General features: G+C 39.3%; 1 protein-coding gene across 1 annotated transcript; it reads right to left on the bottom strand.

Moving 5' to 3' along the window:
• Positions 1–549: 549 nt before the first annotated feature.
• Positions 550–9,889, bottom strand: slc40a1 (solute carrier family 40 member 1). Its single transcript, XM_072396548.1, has 8 exons — positions 9,540–9,889; positions 9,354–9,421; positions 8,777–8,936; positions 8,329–8,444; positions 6,304–6,430; positions 4,911–5,156; positions 4,147–4,779; positions 550–3,656 (listed from the first exon to the last, which is right to left on the bottom strand). The coding sequence occupies exons 1-8, from the start codon at positions 9,571–9,573 to the stop codon at positions 3,340–3,342; spliced, it is 1,701 nt and encodes a 566-aa protein (XP_072252649.1). The 5' UTR covers positions 9,574–9,889; the 3' UTR covers positions 550–3,339.
• Positions 9,890–11,961: the final 2,072 nt, after the last annotated feature.

The following is an 11,961-nucleotide window of genomic DNA, read 5'->3' as shown; positions in this document are numbered from 1 at the left end:
GCCAATCTTACATGCTTCTAGAAGGTCTGAATTATTTTTTTTTTCTTTCTTTCTTTTGAAGATATTTCTGTGTATGATTTCTGAAGCAGAATATTAGCCAAAGCAGCTCACACACTCAAAAATGTGCTGTTGCATTCATAAGCTGTCTTGGCTATTGGTAGCACTTTGGTATTTGTCGATATGCAAGCCTCTTAAAGTGGCACTTGCTGAACTGACCAGTAAAAATCTGAAAAATACATTTTAAAATACATGGATTTGCTGAAGCAAATGCAAACTGCAGAGTTAAAGCCCACTAACGCACTCATTCTTTTTTGGTCATTTTATGCAAATCCAGGCCACTGTCAACAGCAAGCCCATGCTCAGCTTTATGTCAGCCAGTCTTACACCGGCTGCCTAAAGGAAGGGGATTCTGGGGGAGGATTTCGGCTGCATACTCCGCTGTGGTATGTGACCTTACACAGCAGTATCCAAGCCCAAGACTGAGGCCAAGAAACTCCATACATAACACACACACAAACACTCTCCACAAAACACATCACAAACAAGTAGTTGTAAATTATTTTCTTTATTTAATATACCTCATGCATTACAAGCAGGGCATCTTCCTCATGTCTAGTGGAGCGTGATTATTAAACAAACATGAATTTGGATCTGCCTATAAAACTACAATAACACTGTATGTATATACATATATGCATATATATATATATATATATATATGTAAATATATACATATACATGTAAAGAGAACAATAGTCCGATAAAAGCAGTAAATTACAGACCTATTCAAATCTAAATCCAGTAATTGCTTCACACACAAATTTCCAACTATCTTAAAGAAACTTCAAACTTACACAATGTCTTCACACAAGGTATATAAAAACACGTAAAAAAAAAGTTTCATGGCAAATGGCATAACAACAGAACACATATTTGTTTAAAATATTTTCCAATTAAACATTAACGTACGTTTAAATTGACTCACAGCTAAGTGTAATTTACATCAAAAATATAGTTTATGGCCTTGTGTGATACCCCTGAATCAGCAGACCAACTGTTCTCTGAGCTGGTTTATATTTTTATGCCCAGACTGGCTTCAAAGTTACTGTAATGCAAGTTAGGGATGAAAACTTAATTCCGAGTGAGTTTGCACTTCATGGTACATCTGCAGACATTCTAACTCACTGCCCTCCTCTCTGCCAGGGGATGCACCTTAACAAAGTGCCCTCTGTTCTCCCACATCTGGTGTGGCTGGCTCTATTTCCAGACCAAATATTTTTCCCCACCATGACTGAAAGACTGGCTAGACTGGCTAGTTTTTTTCATTTGAGAGGTGCGGCTACTTGTATGTCTTGATGTAGCCTTTGAACACGTGTGCGTTAAACAGCGGTCAAGGCAACTTTCCCATAAGGCATCAGAAATCACTGTCAGAAGTAGAAACAAAGTAGTTAAAGCTACATTAGGTCCTCACGGTAGATCTTTATACATACAAAACAAGTGTTTTGTAAAAAAATGTACTCAAGCCAAAAAAAAATGCACCTTAGGGCTTTATTGGTATATCTTACTTTCTCTGAGTTGGCCAGTAACTTACGGTGGCTTATGTTGCCAAGCTTTAAACAAATGTAACTATTTAGTCACTTTTTTACTTTACAACTTCCAACAATCCTTTCTCTCACTCTTTTATCTGCCAAGTCTGATCAGGTAATCACTACAAAGAAAAGGTAGCATGCAGAAATGTCACAAACTTTTTGTGAGGTAATATTTAGACATTATACTAGACCCCAAAAGCCAAAGATCACAGCATAATTGGCCAGACCAAAATGCTGTATCTATTTAAGCTCAAAGCAACAAGAACAGAAACCCAGACTGAGTCCTTGTTCAGTGTTTTGTTGGCAGTGGATTAAGGTAAGGTTGCTGACTAAGATCTTTAGCCGACTTTTTGAGGAACTGGGGTGCCCAAGGTGGACAAGGGGATGTTTTGAAAAGAGCTAGTGCAGTGCTACTAAGTGTCGCAATATGTGCCTTTTTTAAAACCTTAAATCCTCTCACAGACCACACATGACTGAAATAAGATTACTGTTGGGAGTCATGACTTCAGCCTTGTGCAAAAAATATTGAACTAATGCCTGATCACACATTAGCTGTGTGTAATGACAGATGTCAATCACTTAAAGTGCCCTAGTAACGACAATCACGACAGGAAAAAAAATGAAAAAAATCACTCTCGAAAATCAAAACAGGAACATAGTATACTATTATTGTAAACTACCAAAAAAAAACTAAATTTAAGTACAATCGCTGAGTGTTTTAAGGAATATTCAGATATTCTAAGGTTTCACTACTACCAGAATATGTAAATAGATATTTGGAATGCTTCAGACAGAGAACTGGTTTCCCTCACTTCCTTTGATACTATATGCATTTGGACTTGGACTTTGGTAATGAAAAATTGTTATTAGGGTGCATAGGAGCTCTCATTTGTTTCATATGGCACAACAGCAAGAAACACAATACTGATGACAGTTCTTATAAAACCACCGTCTGCATTTTTTGAATAAATACAGTTAAATGTGTAACTTTTATAGCGATTATTAAAGAGACTAAATCACTATTTTGTGTTTGGTTAAATAAAACGTATCCCCCTCTCTGCTTGAGAAAGACATCAACAATCTGCTCATCATAAGTATATACTGAGCATGTCTGATGACACAACCAACAGAAGGCTATCAGGAAACAGTCAGGAAGAACAGCGCCAATGAACTCACTGAGAGACAAAGTCTCAGATTGAGGAACGTTCTGTCTTCTAGGTTCTGAAACAGTCATCACCTTTCATTCAAGCCACGATGCCTTTTTCACTGCAAGACTTCCCCCCTCGTTTTGCTTGTATATTAGCTGAAGCACCTTTTGAAAATCTTTACAACTAGATTCAGGCTAATAGAGGGAGAATATTTTTTACAGTGCTGTATCCCCTGGTTTCTTTAAAAGGACCCAAAATGGAGTCCAAGAGGTGATGGATCCTTGTTTAAAACTACATGTATGTGTTGAGGATCATGGAATCCACTGTTAAAAGGCAAAGACTCTCCTCATACTCTCTAACTGAATACTTTACCGGAATGCTGCCTTATATAAAGTTACACTGTGGGTTAGTTTTCCTGACTGGAAACTGTCTACTCTACTGAATGCTTTGTTAATGACTATGGATAGCATGTTCAGTTACCACACTCTGGTTAGTATTAGCATTCTGCCAACTACAAGCAATAATGTTAGTAAGATAAATAAGATGTAGAGTAGAGTTAGTCTTAGAAGGTGTGCACCCAGAATGGAGTCTCTTTAACAGGGTTAAACGGTGGTAGGAAGTGAGGGGCTGTCATCCATCTCTACCTTCTGCTCCGCTGAGCAGCAGAGGAAGAGGCGGCTGCCCAGGCTCTTGAAGGCAAATCGAAAGTACATGATGTGACCAATGGCCACAAAAGAAACAGAGATGATGACCAGAAGACCAAAAGCCTCTGGGTTCGGAGCCAGAATCACCATGATGAAGTGCAGCAAGTCTAAGAGGTAATTCATGGAGTTCTGGACACCGTTGATTATGCCACGCTCTGACTCGATCACATTCTCCTGGATGAGCTGGGTCACTGTCAGGTCAAAGGACCACAGGCCTGCAGGATGAAGGTACAAATCAGCAGTCAGTTCTGGTGAAACTTTTACAGCCACAGTAAAACAACTTCAGATTTCGACAGTAGCTGTAGCGGGAGAAAGACAATATTATTGGCACCAAAGGTTGCAAATATTGCTTTGACATCAATAGCAGATATCTAGAGGTCTTGAGTGAACTTTTTTAGTGTATTATGAAAACGTTCGATCTTTGAACCTGCTTAGTCAAGTTTAGGAAGTCATATTTGTAAAATGTGATCATTGCAACAAAGGAAGTGAACATGCCAACACAGCAGGTACTAATTCTTGCCCTGTGTAATTTCCTTTGGAATATGACTACCATATCTCTCAACTCAGACCATAAATCAATGATCATTGACTGGAACTGGAACATCTAAAACAGTCGGTAAGCATTTCTGTTACATCCTTTAAAATAGAGGTATTTACACTTTGACGAGCTTTGCAGGAAGAAACATCCAGAGTAATTTTACTCACCAATTCTAGCAGCGATGACGCCAGCAAACAGCAGACTAACAGACATGTAGGACTGTAGAGGTGGCAGCTCTTCAGCTGGTGCAGCTGTGGTGACATTCCCACCAGTAAAAACACTGGTGAGGTCAGCCTCTGGCAGGGTCTTCTCTCCAATCAAGTGAGTGTAGAGGTCCTGGAAGGGCGAGACACTGAGGTCGAAGGGACTTCCCGGAGCGAAGACAGAGACGACACACAGCATGAGGCAGGAGAGCTGGGCTATGCCAGAAATAAAACCTGTGCGGATCAAGCCACACTTCTTGCGAACCCAAGTGAAGGCAACAGTGCCGCAGATGCCAGAGATGGCTGAAGCTCCCATTAGCAGGCTGAGAACTGAGCCGTTGAGGCCCTGTGTGTAGGCATAGCCTGTGGTGATGCAGTCGAAGCCAAGCACTGTCATGTAGAGAAAAGCTAGGGACATGCCAGCAAAGAAGATATTCTGGTTGTAGTAGGCCACCCAGCCAGCCTTCAATGTGCGCAGTGGCTCAGTCACCTGGTAGCAACAGCCATGCTGTTTTGGAGAGTCAGGGCTGGGAACCACTGAGGCTTCATTCATCAGCGGCTGAGATGACTCTTCAGGACTCTGGCCATTCTCCAAATCTGAAAAAGAGCAAAATAGCAGAGATTATGGGAACTGAATTCCTACCATCACAAAAGTCAAAACTTAATAACTAAGAAGGTGGAGGTCCATTTCAAATGTTCCAAACACACATTTCAACCAGTTGACGTACCTTTTGGGGGGCTGAGCTGTTTGAGTTCCTGCTGCTGCTCCTTTTGTCCACCTTTCACAGCAAGTGCCGGTGTCTTCTGGTACACCTTCCACAGCAGCATGTACTCGACAAACATGGAGCACAGATTCCAGCCGGAAATGAAACCACAGCCAATGAAATGAGAGCCAAAAGCCATTATCTGGCCTACTAACATGGGAGCCAGGATGTTGGTCAGCTGGTCGATTATCCGCACTGTGGCATTCATGTCTGTTTGAAACAAGAGTGGAAGATGTAAGTCAATTAATTCATTTTTAACTGACAAAGGAAACGTACACATATTTTGGTGGGTTTTACGTTTATATGAGTGAAAGTTTTACAAGAATTAGAAAAAGTTGTTCCTGCAAAACAGCAGTGAGAATGCTGATAAGTTCAATGGGGATAGCTGACCATGCTAACGAAGCGGAAAAACTTTAAATTTTAAGAGAAAACCAGTTGCTGAAGTCTTGGTAGGAAGGAATTTGAAGTTGAAATGACAATAGTGGAATGATTTTCAGTGGTAATGTAGTTTTCATTTCAATGGAGTGAAAGATGTGTAAACGAGAGCAATTGGAAAACACATGAACCTGTCTGCTTTCCTCCGAAAAATGTTCCACTGGAGTCGATGGACGCATTAGAAGACTTTCTCTCGCTTCGAGGCTCATAGCTGAAATTCTGTGAAATGCTGTGATATTTCAAAATTGACTTAATATTTTAAAAAGCTGAACCATTTGGTAATAGCTGAATGTCTTGTGACTTGTTTAAAGTTTGCATGGTGTCTCTATAATGAAGTATGGCTGAGTTATGAGGCCTCCAAATATGGCTATTTTTGTCCCATTATACATGCATTTTCATGCATTTACAATGGACAAAAATTCCCAGTTTTTCTTATTTTTCCAGAATATCGTTCGAGTAATGAGAGAGAAAAGTAATAGCACACTATTCCCGACTGGTGTACATGATATGCTTTTTATCCCGGTAGAACCAATCGTGCGGGGCTAGTTGCAGACCAAAATTTGTGACGGAAACGGGAGAATAAGTGAGTGCAGAAGTAGTTAAACGACAAAAATGTACAGAAGAACTAAGAATATGGAATAATAAAGAGAAACAGGAACACTATGCTAAATCATCAGTCTCACAATGATGGTGCGAGCACAACACATTGATAAGGTTCACCAGGTTCATTGTGCTCTACACCATGTGAGCAAATCTTTTAAATAGCTTATGACAATCAGGGGAAAACTGCAGGGAATAAAAGTTGAAAAAATGAGAGTGAGTCACCTCCTGGGGTTCAAAGTCTTTCCCTCTGAACAGATCTGATAATGGATCATGTGAAACCTACACTAGATGATAAGCCAACTGTTGGTATAACACTGACCTGCCAACTTGCTGCTGTCCTGACCAGCCACAACCACCACCCAGTCCCTTTGGATCGTGATGGACATAGCCGTGCTGGCCAGATTAGCAATATTGGCGATGGTGATGACCAGAATGTAGCAGGTTGTCTGAAAAACAAAATAAAACCACTTTTACATTTCCAGGTTGCTGTTGAGGATCACTATTGATTTTCTTTTTTGCTTTTGTTGAAGAAAAGGCAATTTGGATTGTCTTTTTGTCAATAAATTCCATTAAGAAGCAAAAAAGACAAAAAGAAACACACCATTCAGCCACACTGTTACACTTCTTTATCATGAAAACAATCTGTAGCTTATCTTGACCCAGTTCCATATATATCGTCCTGGAGCCCAAGACTCTCACTTTAAATGTGCATGATGCTATAAATACTTCCCAACAAATTTGAGTGGCACTGGTTTTAAATTACCAAAATGTTGACGAGTCATTGTTCTATAAATAAAAATAACAACTTTGTTATCTCCTCCCACCGTCCAGAAACATGCATGTTAGGTTCCTTGGTGACTCTAAAATTGTCCTTAGGAGTGAGTGTGAGCGTGCATGGTTGTTTGTCTCGTTTGTCTCTGTGTGGCCCTGTGATGGACTGGCGACCTGTCCAGGATGTACCCCGCCTCTTGGCCGATGACTGCTGGGATAGGCTCCAGCCCCCCTGCCACCCGACCGACGGATTAAATGGGTATAGAAAATGTATGGATGGACTTTGTTATCCATTATTTAAATCAAGCATAATTTGTGGGTGAAAAAACACATGGACAGACTATATGATAGCAGGGGCTTTGCTGAAAGTAAGGAAAGCAACGAATAACAACAGAGCTATAATTCATCTGTAGATATATAGAATAAAAGACATAAAGGTGTACTGTACTTGCACCCTCCACAAGTAGGAAAACTGGGGAGTATGGATTTCAGCACTTTCTCACAGAAAAATATAACCATAAAATGGCACATAACATCTGAGGATCTGCCTTTTGAATGTAAAAAAATCTTATCAATTATTGAAATCTAAGGTCAAGAGCCATAACTTTTGATATAAACCTAAAAAATTAGTTACTTCCTGCAGAAAAACTGTAACACACTGTAAAAAAAAAAAGCTTCACGCAAAGAGCAGTTTGACATAATACAGTATTCAACATGCTGTAGCAATTAAAACCTAATGGCCTAAAAACTAAACAACACAGTCTGACAGTCTTCACTTCTGTATGTACATAGTAAAGCAGCTGCTCTAGTCAGCATAGCAACAGAAATGCTTCAGTGGAAGTGGCCAAGTTCCCCCCCCCCCCCTTAGCTCCTTTTTTGTCATGTGACAGGCCTTGAAGAACCTGCTGACTAAACAGCCCTCAACAAGACACTAGCTCCTGTTTCACCAACCTCTCTCCACAAACACAAACACTCCCAACGCCCCATGTTGAAAATCACCTTTTTCTGGATCACGTCTCACAAATGCAGAACAAGCTCCCCAAACAGATAGGCTTTTAAGCTTCAATTCAGCTCCCCAAAACTTAACTCTCATCAAAGACAGAAACTTTTCAAAGTTTGCAAGTCTGCCAGACTTCAGACTCAGTTAGATGCAGTCCACAGCTCAACAAGTGTAAACGAGTCCCTTCCAAGACACTCATAAATTCGCTTTCCTCCAAAAGACTGTTGACATATCTCTACAACAACCTTTCAAGCTTAATTTCCATGTGACAAAGAAATCTAAATGTTTATGAGCAGTAAACATTGTTTTCTTGTGACTTGAAAATAATAAATCCAAATTGATCATTTTACTATTTGATCATATTGTTCTCCGAAATTAAACTCTCTGTCAACTTAACTTAACATTTGGAAAAGTTGTTCAAGGGGTTATAAATTATATTGATGTGGGAACTCATCAACAGAGGTAAGCAAGTTTCAGCCCAGGGACAAAGTGTTACAATATACCAAGAAATGTGACACAATTGCTTTGAGTGAAATCTACTATCAAACCATGTTAAAACAGACAAGATCTTACCAGAATCCATCCATTGTAAAGCTCCACAAGCTGTTCTTTGAACTGGAAAACAACCATCAGGAGGACCCCGCACATGATGACACAACTGTTTTGGACAAGCAGCGAAGTCTGGGCCACTGTGGAAACACCAGGACCAGCATTAGGGACAGAAATCTGATCAAAGACAACAGCTATCTGTCTGATAAACTAATTCATTAGAGTGCTTCCACAAGAGCAAAAGATATGTTTCCTTTTCCCTCATTTAATCTAATAATGTCCTTACCAAATTCTTCTGGATAATCATTTCACAAGAGGGTGATTCTATTAGAGTGAGGCATGAAAACTGCACACAATATGCCTTTTTTCAGAATCAAATCTACAAAATGAACACATTTATCTCTTGAAAAGGGTGTTCATAGCCAAACCCTCAAAAACAGCCATATTAGGCTTAGATTGTGAGCTGCCTTACCTTTGAGTCTAGGGTTTCTGTCAACCCAGTCCCCAATGATGGCCCCCAGCAGGAGCACAGAGCCAGCCACCACCAGCCCATACACTGCCGTGAGAAGCAGACTGTTCCCATACAGCTCCACCAGGAAAACAGCTACAGCGAAGTTCCACATTCGGTCACCCTGGAAATTTTCATTCTCATTATTAACAGGCAGGTTGATAATTCGAGATATCCAGGTTGTGACAGAAAGGTGGTTTAAGTTCTCCATAAATAATAAGAGTTCATTCAGCTTTCATGGGTTGAAAAGCAGATCACCCTCTGCACTTTAACCTACCCTTTAGGCATGAGAGCTGTCTGAATAGACCAGTATTGTGTGATAAGCTATACATGGAAAACATGTGATTTTGTATTACAATGTCACTTATAATTACATGTAATGCAGTAGTAATACATAAATGTTGTATTACATTAGGATTTAAACTGGACAGCCACATTAGAACAGATAAATGTCCAATGTGATGGTGTATTATTTAAACACAATAATGTGGTTACTAATAAATTGTGGCTGTAAGAATTTTAGAGCTTAACTTTTTCTTACCCATGTTGACAGAGCATGTCCCATGTAAATAAGAAATTTAGCTGAAGTGAAGAAATCCCGAATGGATTCTGTAAAGAAAACAAAGAATTTCACAACATGTTACTGCTGGTGGTCGATATCAATCGTCTTGGTAAATAGGTATTTGCTTACATGCTCTTAGAAAAAAAAAAGACATAAATGACTCACCACAGCATGTCTTCTTAGGTCCAGAGTTATCCATTTTCTAAGTGTTTAAATGCAAAAAAATGACCAGGTGGTTACCTTCTTTCTTCTATAATAGCTCCCCTTTTGTAATGTAAAGGAGGTCAACCTAAGCTACCTTTGCATTTAACCGTCAAAAATAAGAAAGACACGGCGTTTCTCCCCTTTTCTCCCTTCCAAACTTAGCTATCACTGTAGCTGAAGTTGGAAAGATATAATCTTATGGTCTAAAGGACCGGATGGTCGCACAAAACACAAAGACTAGGGGTGTTTTCAGCAGTGCTCCGTTGAACGATTTGCTCCTCTCTGCAGCTCTGTTTACGTCCCGCCTCGCATATAGCCTGCGTGTCACGTGACCTACCATTATTTACAAAGCGTAGAAAAAACAGACGTGGTCGTCCTACGACACGCGCTGGGAAAAAAAACGACTGAACTATACCTCTGCAAAAGGGTGTCAGTGTAACAATACCACAGGTAAACTATTTAGTTCTTACCACACAGGGGCTGGTGAGCTTTTGTTTGAATTGGCCCCCTTGTCATAAACCTGTTTATGTCCTAGCAACGCACGAACTGCACGCGCCTGTCAGCATCTTTAAATGTCTTATTGTGCAAATGAGGTACACACCTGGGGTGCAAATGAGGTGCAAACTTGGTCAAAAGTGTGTCATATCAAGAGAAAACTTTATGATAGAACAGGAATTTGTCATTGGTCTGTTCAGGTTTATGAGTTACCTTTGTGTCTTTAGCCTAGGTAAAACTGACAAATCCACAATAGAAAACTATTGTATTACATGTTCTGTCTTCAAAGTTTCAATATAGTCAAAAGTGTTGGTTGGGAAATGTGCTGCAAATTTTAATTATAGAACTTTGCTGGTATCTGCATTGTGTTATCAGCAATTTACTATTGGACTAGGTGGAGTCAAAGGTCATTACTTTATTATTTAAATGATGTTAAGGACACATTAATGTGTCAGAGCTGTGCAATTTTGTTAGGTTGTTTAAGTTTAATCTTACCAGGATCTATGCCTTACTTTTGCAATCATAATGGATATCTGCATTGTGTTATCAGCAATTTACTATTGGACTAGGTGGAGTCAAAGGTCATTACTTTATTATTTAAATGATGTTAAGGACACATTAATGTGTCAGAGCTGTGCAATTGTGTTAGGTTGTTTAAGTTTAATCTTACCAGGATCTATGCCTTACTTTTGCAATCATAATCATTCAGCTTGTTCACCATTATAAACCCTCCTAGTTCCTGTACTGCCAGAGCTTTCTTTATTGACAGTGATCACTGTCTAGCCTCCTGGAGGTGTCGTGGGCCCAACTAGATGAAACACTGATGAAAGGAGGTTCCCACCTGATGACCCCATTGACATGTTGGTCAGCACTGCTCATTGGTCTATATAGGGATTATAGGGATCAGGAGATTCTTCATTAGGTACTGAGCCAGTATTAGAAGGTTAATTGTTGAATTTAAGGAATTATGGTCCATTTTTTTTGTTGCACAAGTTTCTTGTGTTTACTTGAATGTGGTTATTTCAGAATTCAAGATGCTTGCTATGGTCAAGTTTACCAACTCCTGCAGCAGCAAAGCAGACCCATAAGAGAGGGACCAAATTAAATGACTGAGATGGCCATATAACAAGTGTAATGCTAATCCAATCCAATCCAATCCAAATCATGAGGTAGTTTTCATAAACTTCATGGCATTTAGCTACAATATGATAGCTATACATGTGGAATCGCTATAAGACAGCTGTTTTACCACATCAAAGCTTTAGATAACAATCTACATTCAATATTCTTATCATACATTTTAATATGTCCAACAAATATACAGTTATTTATAAAAGGTCAACAGTCCATCACTAATTAACCAAACATGCATGTTTTTGGACTCTGTGAGGATTTTGGAGTACCCAGAGACAGCCCTCCGGTGACAGTGCTAACCATCATACCACCAAGTAGCCCAACAGATATACAGTAATACATAAAAATGATAAAATATTTAATGTGTAAGTTGTGATTGCTGCTGTGATTTTCAGTGCTGATTTTCCATCATTGACTGACAACAAGAGAAAAGGATGATATTAGAATGATGAGTCTTTTTCAAGCTTCATATTAAGACCAGTTTTCCCCAGAACTGCCACTAATTAAACCATGGCCACTATCACTAGAGATTAAATTGATTTATTCAGTGCAAGAAAGCGTTAAAATATTTGTTTTCACAACTCCTCCTTTGAAAACTTCAATCATTCCATCATTATTTGAGATATTTCCCGATGAAGTCCCATACTATAAAAAAATGATTTGAGAAGTATAGAAGAAGAATTTAAAGATGAAAATTTGTAAAAGTTTGATATGATTAATCTTTTCAGTACATCAGATGAAACATGAACTAATG

Source organism: Leuresthes tenuis, unplaced genomic scaffold (assembly GCF_036924035.1).
Source record: "Leuresthes tenuis unplaced genomic scaffold, fLeuTen1.0.hap1 SCAF_12, whole genome shotgun sequence".
Classification (NCBI taxonomy): domain Eukaryota; kingdom Metazoa; phylum Chordata; class Actinopteri; order Atheriniformes; family Atherinopsidae; genus Leuresthes; species Leuresthes tenuis.
The sequence above is the reverse complement of the archived record's forward strand: the minus strand, read 5'-3'. Positions and strand labels throughout refer to the sequence as shown.